The sequence below is a fragment of the Micromys minutus genome (assembly GCF_963924665.1).
Source record: "Micromys minutus genome assembly, chromosome: X".
NCBI lineage: Eukaryota > Metazoa > Chordata > Mammalia > Rodentia > Muridae > Micromys > Micromys minutus.
The window spans coordinates 14,701,111-14,727,425 of record NC_137970.1 but is presented as its reverse complement, the minus strand read 5'-3'; the positions used below and the strand labels follow the sequence as shown (position 1 = coordinate 14,727,425).

Sequence of the window (26,315 nt, the reverse complement as noted above, 5' to 3'; positions counted from 1 at the left end):
GTCTTCTGTAGAGGGTCCCCATTGTGAGATGGTTAGGGGTGTGCAGAAATGTGCATATTTACAAAAACCAAGTGAGGCACCTGGAAAGTGGCGTTGACAATAGTACCAACTGCAAGCCCAGTGAGTCCCCTTGTCTGTTTCTTCCAGGAGGGCTGCTTGTATCGCAGACCACTCTGCAACGCACCGTGTGGCTAAGGATGATCTCGACCAACAAATTCTCTGACTTTCGACTTCCCTCCTCCTGCGATGACAGAGCTGTCGCACCATACTCTCACACCCGCTTTCATACTTTTCCTCCTGCTCCAACGGATGGTTTCGGGATGCTGGGTGTTTTATGATCTGTGTGTGTACCTGTTGGTGTCAATGCACTTCTGTGTCCACGTCACCCTACATTTATCTGCCACACACAGGCTCCTCCAAAATGGTCAATCAAATGAATTAGTGAGCAAATCGATTAAGGTTGGGGAATTTCTTGGATGCAAAACAGCTGGCCTGTCTTTTTCATTATTTATCTCTTATCCCGATAACTTTGCCGGCACAGTTTTATTGCCCCACTTGATAGGGCGGGGAAGTGGAGGCACAGAGGGGAGCAGGTCTTCTGCATTATTAAAATAGTTCGTTATGATTACAGAAGTCAGTCTCTGGCAACCAGATCTAATTACCATCCGTCCACTCATTCATGCATCTGTCAAAAGCTTCATTAACCATCTATTGCGTAGTACAATGATCATAGTACAGTGAATACTTTAGATAACAACAAAACAGGCTGAGCTCTTTCCGGAAGACCAGCTCCGTGGCTGGGCTGTGGGCAACGAAAGGGCAGGATTTCAGCACCACCTTCACAGAGTGGCTTGAGAAGGTGTGGATGGGTACCAAGAAGTTGGAGTGCGGGCTGGGATGATCCAGGGCCAAGAGCCGGCATTGGTGCTACTAAAAATGCTTGGTGTAGAGACTTTCCACGCAGGCGCAGAGAACCCAAGACTCAGCTTAATATCTTGCTGGGACTGGGGGGGGGTATGAGGATGGTGTGGATAATTTGAGGGAGGGGGTGTGGCTCAGGAAGCTACGTAAAATAGAGGCGTGGCTCAACAAAAATCACTCCTTTGCCTATTTGCTTCCGCCTCCTGGGGCGTGGCCTAAAGGCCCTCTTCTCTAAAGGGCGGGCCAAAGCCGGTGTTCCCAACAGCTCGAAGTCGTGGCTTAGGGCGGGCTCTCCAATCTCCAGGCTGCAACTGGCTGCCTTGCTCAGGAGGTATGGCCCAACCAGACTTCCATCCCCAGTGTGGTCACTTCCTGTGGAGTTTCCCCAGCCCAAGGAGGAGGGGGAAGAGGACGAGAGGGAGGCGAGCGGTCGTTCGGGGTTAGGTTGGGGGTGTCGGTCCGTTCAGGGCGGGTGATGACTCACGGCCCATCCCATCTTCCCGACGCCGCCCGCCCACGCAGAGCTAGCTCCATGGCTTAACGGAGGAGGCAGCGGCAAGCGGGGGGAGGGTACTCTTATTTTGTTAGGGGGACCGGGCAAAGGCCCGACCGGCCTGGCAGGGCTCGCCCGGGGCCGGGCGTCATGTCTCATGCAGCCGAGCCAGCTCCGGATGGCGTAGAGGCCAGCGCGGAGGGCCCTCGAGCCGTGTTCGTGCTGTTGGAAGAGCGCAGGCCAGCTGACTCGGCCCAGCTGCTCAGGTGCGGGGCCACCTGGGGCCGGGAGTGACAAGTGAGGTTCCCCAGGGACTCATCTCAGGACACTGGGGGGTCCCGGACTGGGATGGGAGACTCTTGGCCTAGGCTTGAAGGACGTCGGAGTGCCCATCTTGGGTGGGCACCTCAGAAATCTGGTACTGACCTGCTTAGATGGGAGAGCATTGAGGAGGACAGAGTCTTATTTGGGAGGCTCTTTGCTGGGTCTAGCGGGGGGCAGATTGTAGAGTATACAGAAACTGGTCTGCTGTAGTTGAACTTGCGAAACTGATTAGAAGCTGAATTGGGGCTTGTTGAGCCAGTCGCGGAGGGATGAATTTGAGGGCACACTGTCAAGTGAGACACAGATTTTAAAGAAATCCTGGGGTTTTTTTCCCCCTTCAGTGTGGGGAAAAAAAGAATCCTGGGAGGCAGAGATGTTATTTGGGGCACCTAGTGATTCCCAGTAGCCGGTGCTGTGTTTTGGGAAATAACGCGAATCCATAGGAGGTAGGGGGTGGTCTCAGATATGCCGGGAGTGTGCGTGAATTACCGAGCGAAGCAACTTGACAGGCCTAATCCGTTCACAGTTTGTACCCCGCTCACCCGACATCTGTAAGAAAGGCCGAGATAGTGGAAACTCCTCTGGTCTTATCCAGTGGGTGCTTAAATGTGAGGCGGCAGGGTACACTGGAAAGATGCAGTTCACTTTTTAGGCGAGGGGGAGGGTGTTGGGGGGAGGCCCCAAGCCTTATTTGGGAACCCAGAGGAGGGTCTTGTTTCTGTTGCCACTCGCCTTAGCCTTGCAGCCGGCCCTGCCCACTCCCTACCCACACACCCCCTCTTCCTTTTATTTCGCCCTCCCAGCCGGTCTCTCAGTTCCCGGGTGTAATCTTGAATCAGTCACTAGAGCCGGAGTGAGTACCGATTGCACCATCCCGGTCTGGGTGGGTCCTTGGTCTCTCCTTTTCGGCTCCTCTCACCTCCATCAGCCTTGCTTGGGAGCTCCAGCCCTTCCTTGTCCATATCCCTGCCTTCCTGAGCACCCATCTTTGCCAACTTACGCGCAGTGGTGTGTGAGTATGGGAGGGGGCTGCCTCCTTTCTGCCTGGGATTGTGCTGAACTCGGCTACTCTCAGAGCTTCCTCTTCCCAACTTCCTGGGTGGCTTTAGAGCCACATCTGTGGGCAAGGAGAGGAAGGAAGACCATCGTTGGGGAGGGGAGAGACTTTTTAGTAAGCGGAGTCACAAGTTTAGTGGATTCCAAACTTGACTAAAATTCAAGGGTGCATATTATTTGGAGATGCGGTGGGTGGAACCCAGGTCTTCACACTTGCTAGACGGGTGCTGTACCACGGAGCTAAACGCCTCCAACAAGGACGTATATTCGCCCTCGTGCATGTTTTGCCGGGACACTAGGGTCCTCTATCCCCAACCTGGAGGACTAAGCAGACCTTTGGATTGCTTATAACCGCCTATATTATCACAGTAGTGGGCACAGTGGGAAGGAGGGACAGAGATATTGCATTGTTGATTCAGTGCGAATCCCAACTCCGGTGGTGGTTTTCCAGTCTGAGATGCAGACTCCGTATGTAGTCTAGGTTGACCTCAGCCTTCTTCCTTCATGTGAGGTACAGCATGTTTTGTGTGCAGGTGGATGTTATTGAAATCGGGTGTGTGTTTGGAACTATCTACAAAGTAGTAGTAGGAGGAGGTTGGGCAGTTTCTCCTAGCTGAGAAAGATGCTCCTCCTGCAGGGCAGATCAAGCACTCAGATTGTCTCAAAGTTGCTCACGGCTGGAGTGAGGGGAGCATTTCCTACTTCCGTTCTTCTATCTGGGTGGGCATCGCCTATGAACTCTGGCTGGGGCTGGAAGAACTCATTTGCAAAGTGGTAACTCTTGAAGCAAAGTGCGCCAGAGGGCCCGGATCTCTTTGTGATGCATAAGTTGGTGTTAAATAGAGTGTTGGGCTGATGGGTGTCCTTACTTGCTCTGTGTGCATGTATACAGATATGGGCTCACATTCAGCTGTGGGCAAAACAGTAGGGGGTGTGGGGGCTGGGAGAACTCTGAATGCAAAGCAGCCCGGAAACCTTATTCAAAGTGAATTGTCATTCCCAAAGTTCTCTTGTGTCGCCCCCCCCCAATCCCAGGTCGTTGTGATGGTTCAAAGGAGGGAGTGGGGGTCCAGACCTTTCTATTGTTCTGACCCTTAAGGGCCTGTGGGTAGCAAGCAGTATGGGGTAGGAAAAGGGAAAGGATATGGGATTTGGTCGTGACAGTGCCCTTCTGGACATGAGCCCGCCTTGGTGTCTGGGGAAGGGAGGTTATTAGAACTCCCGGCAGTCACTGATCACCACTCCTTCCTCCCTCCCACCCTCAGCCTTAATTCTTTGCTTCCGGAATCCGGGATTGTTGCTGATATCGAGTTAGAAAACATCCTTGATCCCGACAGCTTCTACGAGCTCAAAAGCCAACCTCTACCCCTCCGTTCAAGGTAGGACTGGCCTAACTGACCCTGCTCCCTGTCTTTCTCCCTATTCTGTGGCCAAGGACCCTCCCAGTCCACCCAAAACCTCAGGGGCCTATATTTTCCCCGTGCTGAAATTATCATCGGCATGGAGGAAAGCGGCTGGACAAGTCAGTGTGTCTCTGGCCTGCCTTTTCCTGCCCTATCTCCCTATAAGCTAGAATTCAGGTGCAGAACTCGCAAACCTGACTACTCAGATGGGCGTGGTCTTCCCAAGCTCCCGCCCTTCTGTGGGTGGGGCCATGCAGCCCCTGCTCAGCCCTCACACCTGGCAAACCCACCCTCCTGCCACAGCGTCCAGGCTGGTGGGTGGAAGCTTAAATGTGCTGAGTCATCGGCCTGGGCTCTAAGAGAGGGGAGGGGACCTGGAAGGGGGGCAGGAAGAGAGGATTGTGAAACCTCTGAGATTTTCTAGACTAACTAGCTCCTGGCAGCAGAGCCCTGGGCAGGGAGGAAATGGAAGGCTGGGGCTCCTCCAGAGCCCGATGCCCACTTCCAGGAGCTCCGGGTGAGGCTTAGCAGCTTTCTGTGTTCAGGTTTCACTGTGCAATTTCACTTGCCCTTGAGCTCACGTTTTTCAGTAAGAACAAAAAAACAAAACAAAACAAAAACAAAACCTCTTCATCTAGTCACTGTGTGCACCTGCTCTGACTGCGGCTTCACCATTAAGGCCAAAGGCTACAATCTTATTTCCCTCTCGAGGACTTGGCCAGACTGTGACCTTTGAATGATGGGCCTGTGTCTGGTCTCAGTGTCTCCTGAGTCCCACATCCAGACCTGGAACCTCTGTCTCCTGTCCACACGTTGTGGTCTCGGAACACCGAGAACAGGACTGCTTCTGGATGTAGTCCGGCACACTGTGACCCTTAGGCTTGGAAAGAGACTAGTAGCTCACCTGTGGCCCCATATTTCCCATTCCACAGCTTCCCAATATCACTGCAGGCCACAGCTACACTCTCTGCATCATCTTCTGCAGGGGGCTCCCGGACCCCTGCCATGTCGTCCTCCTCATCACGGGTCTTGCTGCGGCAGCAGCTTATGAGGGCCCAGGCACAGGAACAGGAGAGGCGTGAGCGGCGGGAACAGGCAGCGGCTGCTTCCTTCCCCAATCCTGCACCTGCCTCACCAGCCATCTCTGTGATTGGCGTGTCTGCTGGTGGCCACACATTGAGTCGTCCACCCCCGGCTCAGGTGCCCAGGGAGGTGCTGAAGGTAAGGACAGATCCAGAGGCTCAAGGAACCAGTGACTCATAGGAGCTAAGGGATCACCCAGGTTCCTCATGGCTTTTGGACAGGATCCATGTGGTTCTAAGGACAGTTCATGATAGTGTTTAAATGGTCTGCCATTGTGCCCCGGGTGTTTATGGTTTCTTAGGCTTTCTTCTGTATCTGTGTGGAATATTTTGGCCATTGGGATGTCTAGTGAAGGCATATGTGGAAGGCATTCCTGGTTCTGTTGGGTGGTGTCAGAGACAAAGTAGGGAGCCCTGAGGATTCTGACAATGTCATCTAGAAACTGAGGGAACTTATCAGCCTGGGTAGGATTTCTGGAAAAAGAAGTTTGGGGTCTTGGGGAGATCCACTAATATTTTTTTCCATAGTTGGGTTACAGGCTGGGGCTCAGAGTTCCTTCTCTGAGCTCTTTCATGTGGTCTTTTATTTCACAGGTTCAGACGCACCTAGAGAACCCTACCCGGTACCACCTGCAGCAAGCTCGCCGGCAGCAGGTGAAACAGTACTTGTCTACCACACTTGGACCCAAGCTGGCTTCCCAGGCCCTCACCCCACCACCAGGGCCTTCCAGTGCGCAGCCGCTTCCTGCCCCTGAAACTGCTCATGCCACCGGCCCTACGGGCAGTGCTCCTAACAGCCCCATGGCGCTGCTTACCATTGGGTCCAGCTCAGAGAAGGAGGTAAGAGGCTGCAGATAAGCTTCCCTTATGCCCTTCATCCAGTTGTTTTATTATTGTTGTTTTGTTTGTGTGTGTGAGAGTACCTGAGATGCTGGGAATAGAACCTAGGGCCTTGCCCATGCCAGGCCAGCACTCTACCATTAAGCTACTGCCACCCCCAGCCTCCCCTTCCAGTTCTTCTAACCCTGTACAGTATTTACTTCTTCCCCCAGATTGATGATGTCATTGATGAGATCATCAGCCTGGAGTCCAGTTACAACGATGAGATGCTCAGCTATCTTCCTGGAGGCACTGCAGGGCTGCAGCTCCCCAGCACGGTGAGGCCCTAAGAAGGGAGGTGGTCTGACAATTATGGCATTCTTCTGTCACTAAGACCACACCGCATTGGCTGTGTGTATATGAGTGACCCTTGCCATGCATTATACTAAGATAGAAAGGCCTTATATTGAGAAGGAGGCTTGGGCCACTACTACCCTCAGGCCTCTGTTAGACTTCACGGAGAGGTGGCCCTGGTAGACTTAGGTATATGTAATACGGGGAGTTTAGAGACATACCTGGGCACTTGGGCTATGCTCTGCTAAGTACCAAGAAGTAGAAATCACATAGCAGTTCCAGCATCCCAAGAGATTCAGGTACTACCGTGTAGTGATTAGAATCAAAAAAGCTTGAGTTATAACAAGTCATTGGATCTTGTACTACTTAGTGCCAGGTCCCTTGCAATGATTTGGACTAAGAAGCTCAATCCTTGTTCTTAAAAATAGCTCTGACTTTCCAGAGATCTGCTGTTATAACAATCTGATTGTGGAATATTCAGAAAACCCTCATCACTTGCTTTTGGCAAGTTATCTCATAGCTTTTCCTAACATCCCCAAAGGATGGAACCTTGTGTAAAAATGGTAGTAGTTTGTGGATGTAGCTGAGCAGAGTGCTTGCCTCGCGTGGGTGAGGTCTTAGGTTCTGTCCTCAGTGCCACACACACAAAAAGGTCCACTTGATAACTTTTTACTGGTTTGGAGACAACTAGAGCTTCTGAGGGATTTCAGGACATGACAGTTTGTCAAGGGCTAGGACTGGGCGCATTGTATTGAGTGGATTGCAGCAGACAAACAAGGCTGCTATAAAAGCAGCACTAGCTGGGAAAGAGTCAGGCTAGAGCATCTGAGAGATCAGAATATGTGGGTAGATCTAGAGTCAAGACCTTGGTAAATGACCAGTAAGAGCTCATGGTTTTTAAAGTAGGGATCACACTTAAGGCTGGGGATTAGGCTGGAACTCTCCAGAAAGCCAGATTTGGGGTGGCAAGTTGCCATGATAATTTACCAAGGTCTGAAAAGATTGAGTTGGAGTGTTCCAAGAATGCTGGTTTGGAATGCTGTGCTGGAAGCAGCTAATGGCCTGGAATGTCAGATCAGAACTGGCAGAGAACCTGAGAATTGTGATTTTTCCAGCATATTTCTTCTCGGAGCAAGCCTTGGAGTTTTGGAGAAGGGCTTCGGAGGCCACTGAGATTATTTGAGGGGCTGAGTGGACGCCCCCCCCCCCCAGTTCCCACAAACCGGGGAAAGTTCACTTGGTTTTGTTCCTGCTGTTGAGTACCATGTGAAACTTCCCTGAAGGAGGCCAGGAGATGCCATTCCCCAGACAGTGCATTAGAGGGTGCTAGCTTTTAATCTGTGAGGTTCGGGAGCCTGAATTTGAGGAGGCTGTTCTGTGCCTTTGCTGTCTACAGCTGCCCGTGTCCGGAAATCTACTTGATGTGTACAGCAGTCAGGGAGTGGCCACCCCAGCCATCACTGTCAGCAATTCCTGTCCAGCTGAGCTGCCTAACATCAAACGGGAGATCTCCGGTAAGTGTCAGGGTCTTAACCCTTTATCCCACCCTGTCCTGCCCTGTTACAACCAGAGCTGGAGCTAGATCTCATTCTAGGGTAGGGGTGTGACCTTTTTAGAAAAGAGTTGAGGCTGGGCTGGGAGGGTAGCAAGACACAGAAAAGAAAGACAAAGGCAGCTGCTGTTCTTTTTTGGTTTTGGTTTGGTTTGGTTTTGTTGTTTTTATGTCATGGCTCTTGGTCCAACTTTCACCTTTTTTCTCTGACTTCCTCTTACTCTTACCTTGGGCATAACAGAAAGCCTATACCACCAGGGTTTCATTTTTTTTTAAGGTAGCAAAGTGAGACATTTTAATTATTTTTTTGAGACATAGTTTTACTCTGTAGCCTAGGCTGACCTCAAATTTCCAGCAGCCCTTTTGCCTAGGTCTCCTGAGTGATGAAACTACAGAGATATGCACAAATGCACAGCTCAGGAACTCCCCATATAGCCCAGGCTGGCATTGAACTTGGAGCAATCTTCCTGCCTCTCCGTCACAGTGCTGGGATTATATGCATGAAGTGCCATGCCTGGTTCAAGACATCTTTTAAAACAGTCAACAAAAGTACAGTGGTGCATGATTGTAGTCCTAGCACTTGAAGACAGTAAGGGCTACATATAGAGGCCCTGTTTTTAGAAAAAGAAAGAAAGAAGAGAAGAAGAGAAACAGCAGCATCAAAAGAAGAAGAAGAAGACGACGATGATGACGATGATGACTACAACAACAACAGAGCTGGACAGACAGCCCAGCAGTAAAGAGCACCGGCTGCTCTTCCAGAGGTCCTGGGTTTGATTTCCAGCAACCACATGGTGGCTCACAGCCATCTGTAACTCAAGTTCTAGGGGATCCGGTGCCCTCTTCTGAGTTCTTGGGTGTGAGGCATGCGCATGTTGTCTGTTCACACATGAAGGCAAAACTGCCATAAACAGAAAATAAAAATCACTCTAGTTTTTAAAAAGAAATCACTCCCCAGTCTGGCTCTGCGGCCAGACTTTGTAGTTGCAGCTAATTTGGAGACTGTCAAGGAGGATGGTTTAAGTCAGGTGTTCAAGGCCAGCCTGGACAAGAAAGAAAGACCCCATCTCTAAAGTCTCAGCTTCTGTCCCTCTCCCACTAGCCCCTACCTCTGCGTCTGCAGGGACTCTGCTTCCTATACCCAGAAGCCCTGATATCCACCCTCACTCTCTTCCAGAAACCGAGGCAAAGGCCCTTTTGAAGGAGCGACAGAAGAAAGACAATCACAACCTAAGTAAGCCCCAGAGCAGGCGCACTTGCCGCCCTGCCACACAGCCCTGCCGTGCTCCTTGCTTCAAGGGCCGCCTTCATGGGGAGCCTCCCAGCACCCCTGCTCCTCTCTCTTTCTTCACCCATTGATGACTCTTTCCTACTCTTTCTTTTTCTCCCCCTCTCTTGAAAGTTGAACGACGCAGGCGATTCAACATTAACGATAGGATCAAAGAGCTGGGCACCCTCATCCCCAAGTCCAATGATCCGTGAGTCTGGGCTGGGGACCCCAGGCCAATGGGAGGTGGAACAAGCACCCTGGACCAGGAGAGTTGTTCCTTGGTGTGTCTGCCATGTAGTCTTGCCCAGACAAAAGTTCTCTGAGCTGGATGCTGAGGCTCATACCTGTACTCCCAGCACTGGGGAGGCTGGGGCAGGAGGATTGCCATGAGTTCAAGACCAGCCTGGGCTACATAGTAAGCTCTAGGCTATCCTGGGCTACAGAGTGAGACTCTGCATCAAAAAAAACCCTCCCTCCCCCCGCAAAAGAGCTCTCTGTCTGTCTTAGCCAGGGGACTGTAGATCCTCCGACTTTGAATCCACGGTTGTGGTCCTATCTGCGCCCTGTGGAACACAAGCACAAGTGTTCTAGTCTGTACTTCTTTATACTCAGGGTTCAGTTATTGGGCTCTGAGGATACCAGAGGGAACAAAAAAGGAAAATACCACTGTCCTTTTGGATCTGATGAAAGAAAAACCATGACATTGGTTTCTAGAGAGGGTTGTAGAGCATAATGAACACGGGATCTGGGCTATATGCCTATTAGTCCTGCACTCAGCAGTCTGAGGCAGGAGGATTTAGAATTTGAGAACAGCCCCAAAACAAAAAGGATACAGGGGACCTGAAGAGAGTGTTCAGCAGTTAAGAGCACTGACTGCTTTTCCAGAAGACTGGGTTTCTTTCCAGTTGCAAGTCATCTGATAAAACTTTTCTGGCCTCCATGGGCATCAGACAGATGCTGTTGCTGCTTACACATACATGCAAGCAAAACCCCCATACACAGAAGGAAAATGAATGGCTGCTGGAATAGTGAAGCTGGCTGCGAGCAGAGTAGGACTGAGCAGGCCTCAGCTGACAAGGAAACACTTGAACAGAGAGCCTACAAGATGGAGATCTGTATCTAGCTAAGCACAGTGCTTGCCTTCCCTGTGCAAAGCCCTCAGCTCATCCCCAGCCCAGAGCAGGAATGGGAAGATTGAGGAGGCCACATAATGGAGGGAAAGTGCTCTAGGTGCAGGGTTGTGTCTGAGTACATGGCCTGAGATGAAAACAGTTTCCTACATTAACACTTGAGAGGCCAGCCTTGGCTATTGTGAGGAAAGAGGAGCCAGAAAGGGCCAAGAGGGCTTCCAGGTTTCAGGATATAACGGCCACCACTGGATGATTACAAGCATAGGGTTTATTGTAAGCACTCTAACCCTTTGATTCACCTCAAATTCTGACACGTGGTCAGGTATTCCATCTACCTGGTACAATCCTCTGAGAGATGTCATATGCAGCACTCTGTCTTTCCTCCTTCTTGGGCCCCACAGGGAGATGCGCTGGAACAAGGGCACCATCCTGAAGGCATCTGTGGATTATATCCGCAAATTGCAGAAGGAACAGCAACGCTCCAAAGATCTGGAGAGCCGGCAACGGTCCCTGGAACAAGCCAACCGAAGCCTACAGCTCCGGATTCAGGTTTGAGGACAGACAATAGGGAGGGTGACTGGCACTTCTGCAGGTAGAGGCAGGCAAAGAGTGACCAGTTTTCCCTTTAGGCAACCTAGTTCAAATGATGAAGAGATAGTAATTAGCACACTAACAAGAATAGTTAGGGCACCTGGCATGGTTGTTCTCTGCTGTGCCTTTAACCTACCATTCAGGAGACAGGCTAGTGGATCTGTGAGTTCAAGGGCCAAGGTCAGGGCCAGGGCCGGTGCCAGAGTCAGACTCTACCTTTAAAAATTAGAAATAAGAAACAGATGGTTTAACGGTTCACTGGGTGCTCTTCCAGAGCACTGTTGGTTTTTGTTATGTTTTTAGAGCACACACAGGGCTGCTCTCAACACTCTGTAACTCTAGTTCCAGGGGATCTGATGCCCTCTTCTGGCCTCTACAGGCGTTTTACATATGGTGCACCTATGTGCAGGCAAAATACCTATACACACAAAAATAAATATTTACAAGAAAGAGAGTGTCATCTGGGCATGGTAGCATATGTCTTTAATTCCAGGGAGGCAGAGGAAGGCAAATCTCCGAGTTCAAGGCCAGACAGGGCTACACCGAGAAACTCTTGTCTAAGGGGTGGGGGGCATTCTCTAAAGTGCATAGCATCTATGTTGACTCATGTGCTGTAATAAGAGCTATATACCCATTAACTCACTTAATTCCCAGAGACAGCCATATGAGAGAACCCACCATTGTACAGTTTTACAGAATGGGACATGGGGGCTCAGAGACTAATGAAATTTGGCAAGTTGTGCTTTGGAACCTACCCTTTCAATGCAGACACTACCACCTGTGAGGGACTTTGAACCCCATCTTACTTTGTACCCACCCCTTGGTTTTTTTACAGGAGCTAGAACTACAGGCCCAGATCCATGGTCTGCCTGTACCTCCCAACCCAGGACTGCTCTCCCTAGCCACAAGTTCGGTCTCTGACAGCCTCAAGCCAGAACAGCTGGACATTGAGGAGGAGGGCAGGCCAAGTACAACAACGTTTCATGTGTCAGGGGGACCTGCCCAGAACGTTCCTCCACAACAGCCACCGGCACCGCCTTCAGATGCCCTTCTGGACCTGCACTTTCCCAGCGACCACTTGGGGGACCTGGGGGACCCCTTCCACCTAGGGCTAGAGGACATTCTGATGGAGGAGGAGGGGATGGTGGGAGGACTGTCAGGGGGTGCCCTGTCCCCACTGCGGGCTGCTTCTGACCCCCTGCTTTCTTCAGTATCCCCGGCTGTTTCCAAGGCCAGCAGCCGCCGAAGCAGCTTCAGCATGGAAGAGGAGTCCTGATCAGGCCTCACTCCTCCCCTCGGACTTCCCCACCCAGGGAAGGAGGACAAGCCTGGATGAGACCTTACCCTCCTGTGACACTGTCCTGTCCAGGAAATCTGGGGGAAGAGGAGTTGCAATCAGGCCCAAACCCTGTAATAGGCAAGGAGGAGGAATCAGGTGAGGCCCTGTCCCTTTTTCAGAGGAACTGCCCTCTACAGGTGTTTGTGAGGGAGAAGGCAGGAGAAAGCTGAGAAAGCTCAGTTTATTATGTGAGCATCATAGCCTTACCCCTTTGCCCCTAGTCCTACCCCTGCCTAGGTGAGGGAAGGCGGCAGGATAAACATGTCACCAAAGGAAAGGAGATGCCAGGATGTCACTCCATTCCTTCTCTAGGAATTGCCAGTTCAGCTTTTTTTGGGCACTGGAAGAAGAAAAATAAAAATGGTGTCCCACCCCTGGAGGGTTGATCCCTATTTCTTCCTTATGACCCCTGATTTGTTCTGGCAAGGAACAGAGAAGTAAGGGTGTGATCCAGCCCATTCCCCTGGGCCCCATCCCTTCTCTATAGGGAAAGCTCAGCACAGGTATTTCAGGTATAGAGGAATTACTAGGCTCTGATCTCCCATGTACAGGTTCCAGCCCCAGTCCTGACCCTTAGCAACAAACCATTCAGCAGTTTCTAATCTCCCTGCCTTAACTTGGGACCAACCTGGTACCTGACGTGTGAGGCTCTGTGCTGACCTTCTTGGGGAAGGGAACAGATTTTGAAATCTTGTGGATTGATTTTCTAGACCTAGATCAAGTGAGACTTAGATTCTCATCCTTGAGAAGATCTTGCCTTTTCTGCCTTGAGGGGCAGTTTGGGGAGATGATAGGGATTAGTGTGGACCCAGTCTAGGCACTCCAATTCTTCCTTTCAACTTGTAGGAAATGGTAAAGAAAGGGTGTGTCCAGGCTGTTTATCAGCCCAGGGAAAAAGAAAAGTCTCCCCTAAAAGGCAGGGGCCTGGAGGAATGGTGGCAAACATATATTGTATCCCTCATTTGTTTGTAAGTTTTTTTTTTTTTTTTATTGAATCTACCTACTCAGAAGCTAGGTCAACCCTGACCTCTGTCCCACCCACACTGTTATCTCTTCAGGGGACTACCCCTGTTTCAGAGCCAGTCCCTACCTAGTCCCATCCTTGCCACCTATACCCAAGGTCTTCAGCTTTAAATTGCTGGGGCCAGGCCCCAAGGAGGGTTTACTGAGGGGTCTATAGGTTTGACTAAAATAATAAATGCTAGGCGTGTTTGAAGCGCTTTTAACTTTGGCATCGAGTCTCCCGTTCTTGTTTTTGATGGTGCAATGAACATGGCCCCTGTGGGCCAGGAGAAACCACAATTCTAGAAAAAATGCAACAGATTTCGGAGGACCAAACAGAATTTTTAGGTAAAAGAGCCTGGAGGGAAATCCACCTGAAAGCAATGAGCATTCCTGAGGGCCTGCCACGGATCGCTGTGCTTTCCCCGTTTGATTTCCCTGGGGTACCAATCTCTGTGTTTCCTCCCATTTGCTGTTTGGAGAAGCAGTACCTTCTGCAGACAGGCAGCCTGTAAGTGTGCTAAGCTGGAATGACATGTGCAGAAATAGATACTATCTTCCTACAGGGCTGGAGTTGGGGACCCAGCTAGCTCTCCAACACTCAGCCACACCCCCAGCCTTGTATGCTCACTGATAAAGTATGTGAGGCATTCAACAAAAGGTATTCAAGATCATGGAAATAACAAAGACCAAAAAAAAAAAAAAAAAGTGCAGATGGGAGCAGGGTATTGCAACCACATCTGGAATTCCAACACTGGGGAGGTTGAGGTGGGAGAATTTGCAAGTTAAAGGAAGCATATTACTTTAACATTTGGGGACATGTAAATGAAGGTAAGTACACAGATGTCGCCTCATTTTTTTAAGACAAAGTCTCATATTCCAAGCTGGCTTAGAACTCTGGATCCTCTGCCTCTTGAGAAGTGGAATTACATACCTGGCCAATCACTTCAAAGCTGGGACAAATATTTTCCTGATGATTCTTCATAATGAACAACAGGACAAGCATCAGACTGGTCCCTATGAGTAGCCATTCCTGCTTACTGCTTCTCATGAGAAGAAACCCAGTGCTTAGGAGGCTGAAGCAGGAATAGGAAGGGAAGTCCTGCCCCCATTAGGCATGACATGCCAAAGCACTCCCAAGATCGAAGCAGGGAATGCGGCAATGAGTTCTAGGCTAGGCTTGAACTTATGAGTTGAGATTTTGTCTCAATAACCACAGTGGGCAGGTGATAATGGCTCAGCCCAATGCACTTGCTACGAACTGGAGTTCTATGCTTTGAATTTACATGAAGGTGGAAGTAGAGAACCAATTCCACAGCATTGTCTTCTGACAATCAGGGTACATGTGGGTCAGGACGTGTTTTCATGTAACCCACACACAATAACAAAAAGTAGCCAGCTGAGTAAAAATTCCCAGCACTTGGAAGGTGAAGGAAAGAGGGACCAGAAGCTGGAGACCAACCTGTACTACATCCGGAGCTTAAAGCCAGTCTGATATACCTGAGACCTTCCCCAAGCATGATGATGTAAAAATACGGAAGGTGTAGAGACGTTGTGCAGCAGTAAAGGGTACTGGCTACCCTTCCAGAGAACCCAGGTTTCAATTCCCAAGCCCTCCCTTTATCATGGCACTTAAGCAATCTGGAACCCCAGTCCCGGGGAATCTGATGCCCTCTTCTGACTATCTCAGGCACTGAATGCACACGGTACACTGACATGTAAAAACATCCATACACTTCAAAAAATGAAAAGAGAGATAAAAATAGAGAACAGAGACATGCTGGTATACCTCTTTCATCCCACTGCTTGAGAAGCACTGAAAAATAAATCTCTTGAGTTTGAGGCCAGCATGTTGAACACAGTTCCAGGCCCCACTCTTGGATTACATAGCCAGACTTTGTCTCAAAAACCTTAAAACAACCAATCAATAAACATGTAGAACACATTTTAAGATATAAGGCTTTGAGGGCTGGAGAGATGACTCAGCAGGTAAGAGCACTGGCTGTTTTTCCAGAGTCCAGGGTTCAATTCCGTGCAACCACATGGTGGCTCACAACCATTCTGAAATGAGATGTGTTGCCCTCTTCTAGTGTGTCTGAAGAGATAGTGTACTCACGCCTATAAAATAAATAAATCTTTTTTAAAAAAAGATATAAGGCCTCAGGCTGCTCCAGGGATAATTCAGCCATTAAAGCTCAGCTCACAACCAACACAGACAACAGTTATGCAAGTGATATGACCTAGACATAGGACATAGACTGTATAACTCACTCGTATGTAGTAGCTAGACTATGCACTTTACAGAAAAAGTACAACAGAGGTTACCAGAGGCTGGGAAGTTCAGAATAATAGATTTATTTTATGTGCAGTGGTGTTTTGCCTACATGTATGTCTATGAAAGCATCAGATCTTGGAGTTATAGGTAGTTGTGAGTTGCCATATGGGTGCTGGGAATTGAACCCGGGTCCTCTGGAAGAGCAGTCAGTTGTCTTAACCATTGAGCCATCTCTCTAGACCCCCAGGATAATAGATTATTATTTTAAGGGTACAGTTTCTGTTTGGATGATACAAGAGAGTTCAGAAAACATTTCGGCGGCTAACCATTGCAAGCATAATTAATGCTCCTGAATTTCGTACTCAAAAATGATAAAAATGCCAATTTTGTTATACATACACTATTTTTTAGAGACAGGGGCTTTCACTATGTAGTCTTGACTGTCCTGGAATTCACTATGTAGACCAGGCTGGCCTCAAACTCACAGATCTGTCTGCCTCTGCCTCCCCAAAGCTGGATTAAAGACATATGCTGCTACACCCAGTTTTTTACCATTTTCTGTGTATGACAGGTTTCCCTGCATGTATGTATATGCACCATATGCACGGCTGATGCTCTCTGAAGTCATAGGATCAGGCATCTGATCCCCTGGACTGGAGTTATAGACAGGTGTATGCTGCCATGTGGGTGCTGGGAATAAAACCTGGGTCCTCTGCAAGAGCAACAACTATTCTTAATAGCTGAGTCAACATTCCAGGTTCTATACACACAAGGTTGGGTTTTTTTTTTTGGTTTTGTTTTGGTTGATTTTTGTTGTTTTGTTTTGTTTTTCTGAGACAGGGTTTCTCTGTGTAGCCCGGGCTGTCCTGGAACTCACTCTGTAGACCAGGCTGATATCAAACTCAAGAGATTTGCCTGCCTCTGCCTCCTGAGTGCTGGGATGAAAGGCACATGCCACTACCTCCCAACTAACATATACACCACACACACACACACACACACACACACACACACACACAGAGAGAGTTTTAAAATAATAAAAGAATTTATGTCTGGTGGCTCACATTTGTAGACACTTGGGAAGCCAGATTGAAGGATCTCTGGAAAGAGCTGGAGAGATGGCTCAGTGGTTAAGAGCACTGACTGCTCTTTCAGAGGTCCTGGGTTCAATTCCCAGCACCCATATGGCAACTCACAACTACCTATAACTCCAAGATCTGATGCTTTCATAGACATACATGTAGGCAAAACACCACTGCACATAAAATAAATCTATTATTCTGAACTTCCCAGCCTCTGGTAACCTCTGTTGTACTTTTTTTGTAAAGTGCATAGTCTAGCTACCACATATGAGTGAGTTATACAGTCTATGTCCTATGTCTAGATCATATCACTTGCATAACTGTTGTCTGTGTTGGTTGTGAGCTGAGCTTTAATGGCTGAATTATCCCTGGAGCAGCCTGAGCAGCACAACTTTGCCCAAACCCTAAGGATTTTTAGGCAGTTAACTGTTGCTAGTGAGGAGAGGTTCATGAGTATAAACCTCTCTATCTCTGAGTGATTGCTGGAAGAAGAAAGGAACATTTTCTTCAGTGGTGGCCACTGATAAGGGGCTTATGCTCTTGTAAAGAGCCCCTCCCCCATGCTAATTCACTTGCTCACAAAAAATACCTGACAATAAAAAGGGAAGAGGAGGGGGACAGGAGAGGATACTAGAGATCAATATGATTAAAATATAAACATGTATGCAAATGTCTTAATGAAACCCATTATTATTATGCACAATTAACATATACTAGTTGATAAAAGGGAGGACGACAGTTTTGAACACCTTCATGCTTTTTTTTCCCTCAACACACCCACTCACACACACCCATCTCATGGCTCTAGCATCCTCCTACGCTGGGGCATCAAGCCTTCACAGGACCAAGGGTCTCTCCTCCTACTGATGCCCAACAAGGCCATCCTCTGCTACATATGCAGGCTGGAGCCACGGGTCCTTCCATGTGTGCTCTTTGGTTGGTGGTTTAATCCCTGGGAGCTCTGGCGTGGTCCAGTTACCTAATGTTGTTCTTCTATGGGGTTGCAATCCCCTTCAGCTCCTTCAGTCCTTTCCCTAACTCTTTCATTGGGGTTCCTGGACTTAGTCTAACGGTTGGCTGTGTGTGAGTGTCTGCATTTGTACTGGTCATGCTCTGGCAGAGACTCTCAGGGGACAGCTATATCAGGCTCCTGTTTGCAAGCTTTTCTTGACATCAGCAATAGTGTCTGGGTTTGGTGTCTGCAGATGGGATGGATCTCCAGGTGGGGCAGTCTCTGGATGGCCTTTCCTTCAGTCTCTGCTCCACTCTTTGTCCCTGAATTTCCTTCAGACAGGAGGATTTCTGGGTTAAAGATTTTGAAATTCATGGGTAGCCCCATCCCCCAACTTCGGGCAGGGAACATGCCTATTTACTGGGGGTGGTCCCTATAGGTTGTATCTTCCCCTTGTTGGGAATTTCAGCTTAAGTCATCACTGTTGGGTTCTGGAGCCTCTTGCTTCCCTGGAGTCTGGGACTTTCTAATATACCAAAAGTTTGGATAGCAAATTTTTTAAAGGACACAAAATGTCAGTGGGGAGAGATAGGGGGAGGCTGAGAATTCTACCCTAAGGGAAACATAAGACCAATTCTGTACTAACTTTTTCAGAGAATTTTAGACATGAGGATAGTTCCTGACTCAGTCTAAGAGATTACCATTAGTCTGTTCTAAGCACAGAGAAAGCCATTACGAGAAAGCTAATTTTTCTTCCTCAATCACAGATGCAAAATTCTTGTGTGTGTTTCTGTGTGTATACACACTAGGGATGGAACCCAGGGGCCTGGAAAACAGGATCCCACTAGGCTGCACTTGGTTTTAATGCCTTTATTTTAAAAATACTCTCAGAGTTGTAGAAAAGAAACAAAACAACCATCCCCAACGTTAATGTTTTACCATCTCTCCTCTTTTCTCCACAACTTTCTGAGTTCCAAGATCACCCTCAATTTTGGCAGAAGCCATGGTTCTTTACAATGAAAAAAGAAAAAAAAAATATATATATAGCATGGAATCAGAAAAAGGAAAAATACAGGAGCTGGAAGGATGGCTCAGCGGTCAAGAACATTGACTGCTCTTCCAGAGGTCCTGAGTTCAATTCCCAGCAACCACAGGGCAGCTTACAATCACCTATAATGTGACCTGTTCTGTCATATAGGTATACATGCAGATACAGTACTCATAGACATAAAAAAAAGCAAACAGACTACTGGTTTGACCTGAGAATGCCATTCATAGGAACTCTAAAGGCTTCTATTTAGCCTTTCCACCTGAAAAATCCCTTACAGAACAGGTCAGGGAACCAGTGAGAGATTCCTGCCAATTCCTAAGTATATCTCTCCCAATTATACATTCTTGAACTGGGGAAATGACCACGGGATGAGTTCAGGAACCCACTAAACCTACTGTGAACCAGACTTCAGCCAAAATTCCATTAATCGCATTACTTCCATACTCCCCACTTTAACTGAAAAGCTACAGTGTTTCTTAGGGTCTCCTGGAATCATCATCAATTTAGGACCAGTATGTAATCCACCGTGGAAAATCTGACTGTTTCCTTTCCCCCAGTGTAAGTCACCCTTGTAAAAGGCTTGTAGGTCCCTCTGGGGAAGAACTGGGGAAAGACTAACAGTAAAAGTCTTTGGCATTTTATTAAGGTCCTTCCTCAGGGGAACTTGGCTATCCCTTCATTCCAGGGGTTCAGAGTCTGTAAACTGGCTCACGCCTGCAAACTGGTTTACAAACCAAGATGCCCTTAGCCATTATTCAATCGTATTTGTTTAAAAATCTTTTCACTTACAGAAATCAAACAAAAAACGCAATAGACTTCTTATCTATTTCATGGCATAATTGATTAGCCAGTACCAAAGGTCCATTTGAGTCATACCACCATAAAATTCACTGCCTGTGGTGACCATTTACAGGTTAGGTCCCCATGAACATTGATTGTTTTGCCCATAAGGATAACTAAGGTCACCTTGCCTTTGGCAATTCAGTACTGCCACCTGGCTCCTACTATTTCAAGGCCAAATTAAACCCACTGCATTTAATTCATCTGAACAGCAGCATCTCCAGCCCCAATGTCTGATACCAGGAAAAGGGATGTATGTTCAAATGTGCTGATACCCGTCTCACCATTTTGTGTTTTATAGGATTAGTGAAGGGCATACCTTTTGGGCTTTCCCATTGTGGAGGATCAGGTTTTACACAGAGTACCCACTCTAGCAATGAGATTTCACCAAGTCTTAAATTCCATCCATCAACATTAAACCCAGGGATATCAGGCATCTTCAGCTTCTTCTCAATAGGTTATCTTCCTGTTGTTGTTTTGGTTTTCGAGACAGGGTTAATCTGTGGAGCCCTGGCTGTCCTGGAACTCATTCTATATATAGACCAGGGTGGCCTCAAACTTACAGAGGTCTGTCTGCCTCTGCCTTCAAGTGCTGGGATTAAAGGCCTGCACCACCACTACCCGGTTCAGTAGACAAAACCTTCTTTTGACAAAACCTTCAGCCAATCATTCACACAAACTTTTTAATGCCTTTTAACTCTGTGAGTTTCCATATTAAAACTAGAATTGCACTCAGCCTGACCTAATTTTATGTTCCTTCCAGCATTATCCCACACCCTTAAAATCCATTTCCATGCTGGGTAGCATATGCCTTTGATCCCAGCATTCGAGAGTCAGAAGCAATTGTATCTCTAAGTTCGAGGTCAGCCTAATCTACAGAGTGAGTTCCAAGCTAGCCAGAGCTACACAGAGAAACCCTGTCTGGAAAAAAAAAACAACAATAAAACCCAAACAAACAAATAAATCTATTTTCACACCTACTCCCCAGACTTCTGCTTGAATTAGTACAAGCATTAGTACACTCATGAAGTCCTTTAGTGTACTGTAGTGTAATAAGTGTTGCACACCTCCTCATTGACTACACTTTCTACTTTGCCACTAGGAGCCTGTTGAACCTTTAGTCTGGTTATAGGTCTAGAGGCAACTGTTGGTGGGTCCTGAGGGACAGCAGTATTGTCGTGCCTGGCATCTCCTTCAGAGAAAATCACTGCTGGTTTGGCAGACAATGGAGGATTAATTTCCTCGGTCAGAGGTGAAAAGGGCAATATTACTGGGTGTGGGGGATGTGAGTATATCTTCTGCTGTGGGAAGAGAGATTACTTCCTCAGGTGAGAAAAACCCTTCAGAATCAGAGGATTCAAAGTTCTCGGCTTCAGTAGGATCCTACCACACATTCCATTCTAAGTTTCAGGATCCCATTTGTCTTAGAGTTTCTGTTGCTGTGATGAAACATCATGTCCAAAAAACAACTTGGAGAGAAAAGGGTTTATTTGGCTGATATTTCTAAAGCATGGTCCATCAATAAAAGAAGTCAGGACAGGAACTAAAGGAGGACAGGAACCTGGAGGCAGGAGCTGATGCAGAGGCCATGGAGGGATGTTACTCACTGGCTTGCTTCCCCTGGCTTGCTCAGCCTGCTTTCTTATAGAACCCAGGTCTACCAGCCCAGGGATGGCACCACCCACAATGGGCTGGGCCCTCCCCCCTTGATCACTAGTTGAGAAAATGCCTTACAGCTGGATCTACTACCTGATCTTATGGAGTCATTTTCTTAATTGAGGTTCCCTCCTTTCAGATGACTTTAGCTTGTGTCAAATTAACATAAAAGCCGACTGGACACCATTTTTAACCAATTAATGTCCTTGTTCTTACTGCAGACACCCTCTGAGGCTGGGACTTGAATTTTCACTGTGATTCAGCCAACATTATTATGAGGACTTCTGTTTGATTTTCCACAACTTGAGCTCTGTGAGTTCTGGAGCAAAGATTCTCTTCCGGGGCACATTTAGAAAACTTTAGTCTGTGAACATCTGGAGCTGGTCAGTTCTATCACTGAGTTCACTGTTGTACCTCACCCTATTCTGAGATGCTAGAAGTTGGTTAATTATATCATGGAGCTCATTCCTATCCCTTGTCAATTTATTCAGAGATGCTAGGAGCAACGGACCACAGCAGCAGCATTTTCTTTATTTTTCTATAAATTGTCAACATTTCCACCAAATCTGTTGCCTCTCTCAGCTGGTGAATCAGGAGAAGCAAATGCATTTGTCTCTTTAAATTTGTAAAACTGTTCACACCACAGGCTTTCAGTGCCCTCCAAGCGCCCAGGAGACAGAGTGACTACAGACGCTCGGGTAGCTGTAGGTGCTGATACTCATCATATTTATCCTTGGACTTCTGCTGTTTTCTAGTCATTTCTAGTACCAAAATTTGTATTAGTCAGAATTCTCTAAAGTAACAGAACTTATAGAACACACACACACACACACAAAGCTGAATGTCTCAACTGATCTTCAGTATTCAATAGAATCCCCAAAAAAGTAGTGTCAGGAGCCATCCCGGGAAGGCTAAGACTAGCAAATGGCTTTTCTGGAGCTGGCCCAGTTTTTTGCATGGTCTTCAATGGGTGAGCTCTATGAAGCAAGATCCCAAAGGAATGTCATCTCAGGATTGCTTCTTGCAGCGAATATGTCTTTCCTGTTATTATTAAATTAATATAATAATCCTTGGGCACCATCCCACCCTATTGAGCAGATTTCCTGCAGATCAACGTAAAGATGAACTTTCATGAATTAATGCTGTTTAGATGAATTAATGATTTTATAGAGTTCCTGATTTGATTAAAATGATCTTAGGAAAAAAATTTTAAGAGATAGTTCTTTTGCTAGAAAGATGTAATAAAGTTAGAATCAAGAATAGAATGTGCCCATTCCTCATAATAGTAAGTAAAGGCTGCATGAATAAATACAATAAGCTTTCATAATTACATTAAAAAGAGAAAAAGAGAAATTTGGGACAAATTTGTGTTCAAAGAAAAGTATTTAGGTCCAAAGATGAAGCCACAGATGTGCACTATGATAAGGCAAGGTCATGTAAAAACTGTTGCTTTGAATTTATGAGTTTACAGAATGAAACAGTGAATTTACCTTGTTAATGAAATCCTTCTGTTACTCCCCTTTTATCTATGAGGTAATTCATTCTTACATAGAGAACTTTTTGTATTAAAGATACAAAGAGCTAAAAGTAATAAAGAAAGACGGTGCAGCCATTTTCCGCTTCACCTGTTGTGTATGTGTCTGTGTGAGAGACGTCTTTCCTTTCCTTTTTCTCTCTGGTTCAAATAGAGTTAACGAGCTCCCTGGCCAGCAAGAGGCTTCTGGCTGCCTGGCCAGAAAAAGGAGCACTAGCCATAAATCCTCTTCTAATTTCCCTGCTGCTATACAACATATGTTAATTGCCAAAGAATTATACAGTAAGATTATAAAGTAAATAAGAGTTAAGTTTTCCATTGCTTAATGAAGCACAGAACAGAGAATTAAAAGGCCAGAGATCATCAGTCCCTTGACCTACATCCAACTCTGTGTTCTACTTCAACCCTTTCGAGCCAGGCAGGCTGCTGGCAAAGTAGAGTCTAATGCCAGTGAAGGAATGGACTTGCTAGCAAGAACTAGTGCAGCAGCCAAACAAAAGCTTCCTTTTCCCACATCCTTTCATATGGGCTTCCAGCAGAAGACACAGCCCAGATTAGAGGTGGATCTTCTCACATCAAAAGATCTGGATTGAGGTCTGAAGAGATGGCTCAGTGGTTAAGAGCACTGACTGCTCTTCCAGAGGCCCTGAGTTCAAGTCCCAGCAACCACATGGTGGCTCACAACCATCTGTAATGGGGTCTGATGCCCTCGTCTGGTGGGTCTGAAGACAGTGACAGTGTAGTTACACATATTGAATAAATAAATCTTAAAAAAAAAAGATCTGGATTAAAGGCTTATTTTCGGGCCCCAAAGATCTGGATTAGAAGTGAGTCTAATTTAAATACTACAAAATGTAGAATAAAAACGCCCCTAAGTGGGGTGTTGAAGTGGAAAGATGAGCTGGTTCAAGTCATTTAGAAAATGATGTAGGCAATGGGTGTGATGGTGCATACCTCCCACTTGGGAGGCAGAGGCAGTACGTTCTCTGCCTCCCAAGTTTTAGTTCAGCCTCATTTACAAAATGACTTCCAGGACAGCCAGGGCTATACACTGTCTTGGGAAAAAAAACATACAAACCAAACAAAGCAACAACAACAAAAGAAACTGATGTGGGAACTTCAAGATCAAAGTCAAAAGCAATTGTACAAAAGCCCTTAACTGTTAAGTGCTACTCTTTTCCAAGGTCACATAGGTGCTTCAACAGTTTGTTTTTAGTATTTATTCCTAATTGTGTGTATGGATTTGGTATATGTGCAGGTGTACAGAGATGCCAGAAGAAGGCACTGGATTACCTGGAGCTGGAGTTACAGGTAGTTATGAACTTCCATGTGGGTGCTGGGAATTGAACCCAGGTCCTCTGGAAGAGCAGCCAGTTAGCCAGTGCCTTACCCACTGAGCCAGCTCTCTTTAGCCCTAACAGTTTTATTGCTATATATGTATAGTAGCAGTGAACAGTTAAATGAACGGAGGGTGAAAGTTGGAGGTAGGTTTTTACTGTTGGGAGTAAAAAAAAATAATCAAGAAGGGAAGTCTATAATAAATCAAGTATGTGGTGCTAGAATATCACTATTAATTCATGTTTGCTTGAAGTACATACAGGCACATACAGAAATAATTACAGATATGTATATATATGTGCTGACATATATGATACATATCCCATGGGGTGTGTGTGTGTGTGTGTGTGTGTGTGTGTGTGGGTGGGTGTGTATAGTTAGTATGATAAATGTGGATGAAAGACGAATGGCAAACTGTGCTGGCTGTTCTTGCTTGTCAACTTGACTACATCTGGAATTAACTAAAACACAAATGACTGGGCACACCTGAGTGATTTTTTAAATTAAATCATTTGCAATGCAAAGACTCACTTTTAATCTAGATCTTCTGAGGTGGGAAGATCCACACTCACAGGAAGGCCATGGAAGTAGGAGGCTAGCTAGTTCTCTGCCTGCTTGATCTCACCTTCCCTAACAAGTGTTCCTTCACCGGCATTAGAACCTACTTCTTTGTGGACTGAGCAATTACTGGATTCTTAGACTTTCTATTCACAGCTAGGCATTGTTGGATGAACCAGACTGCATCCTATTATTTCATTCTAATAAACCATATTTATGTCTGTGTATATATATGTATACACACACGCACACACGCACACACACACACACACACACACACACACACATATATATATATATATATATAGAGAGAGAATATGTAGAAAGAGAGAGGAGAGGACAGGAGGGAGGGGCATTCACTCTGTAAGTTGTAGAGAACTCTGACTAATACACAAGCTGAGAGAAAAAATATAAACGGTATTGCAGCAAAGTTTCAACACTTTGAATATACAAGAAGCTCTTGAAATTTGAAGTGGGAGACCAAAAACCAATACAGAGAACGGACAGACAATGTAAAGAAAGTCATGGAATATTTTTTAATTTGTTTGTTTTGAGACAGGATCATACTTTGTAGCATGGAATGGTGTGTGTGTATGTGTGTGTGTGTGTGTGTGTGTGTGTGTGTGTGTCTGAGTGTGTAGCTTAGTGGCAGAGTGCCCATTTAGCATGTACACATCCAAGGGTTTAATTTTCATCACTACTAAAACCAAGCAAACAATGACAACACAGAACCCCCACTAACTTCTCTTGTAAAGCCCAAAGTCATGTCATGGATGTGTACTGTCACTTTCTTAGCCATCTCCTCTGTCTCTCTGTCTCTCTCTGTGTATGTTTAAACACACACACACACACACACACACACACACACACACTTCTTCCCTCCCTCTTTCTTTCACTCAGCTCTGGCTGGACCACTAAAGGTGTGTGCAACCACACCCAGCTAAAAACTGTTTCTTAATATCTCCAATTTTCCTTCAAAATATTATATTTATGGCTGGAGATACAGCTCAGAAATAGAGCATTTGCCTAGCGTGCAAGAATCTTGGGTTGATCAAAAAAACCACACACACACACACACACATGACATGACATTAAAACAGTCTTTAAACACAGGAAAATATGTTCATTTTCATTCATAACAAAAACACAAGTTAAACCACACTAAAAGAATAAATAAGCAACTTGTGGCATATGCATAATAGGAAATTCTATCTGCTAACAGAAGAAAAAAAAATCTGCAACAAGTGTATAGCACCCACTTAGAGTGGGGTACACCTAGATCTTAAATCATTAATAACTCAAAAGCTAAGAAGATAGCCTTATGGCAATTTTTGGTATTTAAAAAATTATTATGTTTAATCTATACACACCAAGAAAACTTTGACTATTTCCATGTTAAGTTTTATTTTACATGTACTTTGTGCTTATGGTAACTAGTAAGATTTCAATGCATACTATCAAAACTTTAAAAAAATCAAGTACTGACAAAAATATATTCATATAGTTTTATGCCAAAATGCTTTTAAAAATCTGTACATGTATCTCTTTTTTTAAAAAAATAAAGTTGTAAGAAAAAAAAATAAAAAAAAAATAAAAAAAAACACAAGACGACTTGGATGAATTGTAAGAGCCAAAAGTGAAAAAGAAAAGAAAATACAAAAGGAGCACATTGTATCGCATTCTACCTGCAGGA

At 46.3% G+C, this 26,315-nt stretch overlaps 1 protein-coding gene across 3 annotated transcripts; it reads left to right on the top strand.

Moving 5' to 3' along the window:
• Nucleotides 1-1,359: 1,359 nt before the first annotated feature.
• On the top strand, nt 1,360-13,566 carry TFE3 (transcription factor binding to IGHM enhancer 3). Of its 3 annotated transcripts, XM_080910720.1 has the most exons (10): nt 1,360-1,680; nt 4,060-4,173; nt 5,130-5,418; nt 5,874-6,119; nt 6,332-6,436; nt 7,849-7,966; nt 9,182-9,238; nt 9,407-9,482; nt 10,806-10,953; nt 11,831-13,566. In XM_080910720.1, the coding sequence occupies exons 1-10, from the start codon at nt 1,565-1,567 to the stop codon at nt 12,269-12,271; spliced, it is 1,710 nt and encodes a 569-aa protein (XP_080766846.1). In that variant the 5' UTR covers nt 1,360-1,564; the 3' UTR covers nt 12,272-13,566. The 3 variants fall into 3 exon arrangements, with proteins under 3 accessions (XP_080766846.1, XP_080766847.1, XP_080766848.1); XM_080910721.1 differs by lacking the exon at nt 6,332-6,436; XM_080910722.1 differs by lacking the exon at nt 1,360-1,680 and having other exon boundaries at nt 4,056-4,173; nt 5,183-5,418.
• Nucleotides 13,567-26,315: the final 12,749 nt, after the last annotated feature.

Excerpts from the sequence above, each read along its gene's own strand:
- TFE3 (XM_080910720.1), top strand. The coding sequence starts at position 1,565 with ATGTCTCATGCAGCCGAGCCAGCTCCGGATGGCGTAGAGGCCAGCGCG. Across the intron at positions 6,437-7,848 it reads GGCTGCAGCTCCCCAGCACG|CTGCCCGTGTCCGGAAATCT; the intron begins GTGAGGCCCTAA and ends TGCTGTCTACAG. Across the intron at positions 7,967-9,181 it reads CATCAAACGGGAGATCTCCG|AAACCGAGGCAAAGGCCCTT; the intron begins GTAAGTGTCAGG and ends ACTCTCTTCCAG.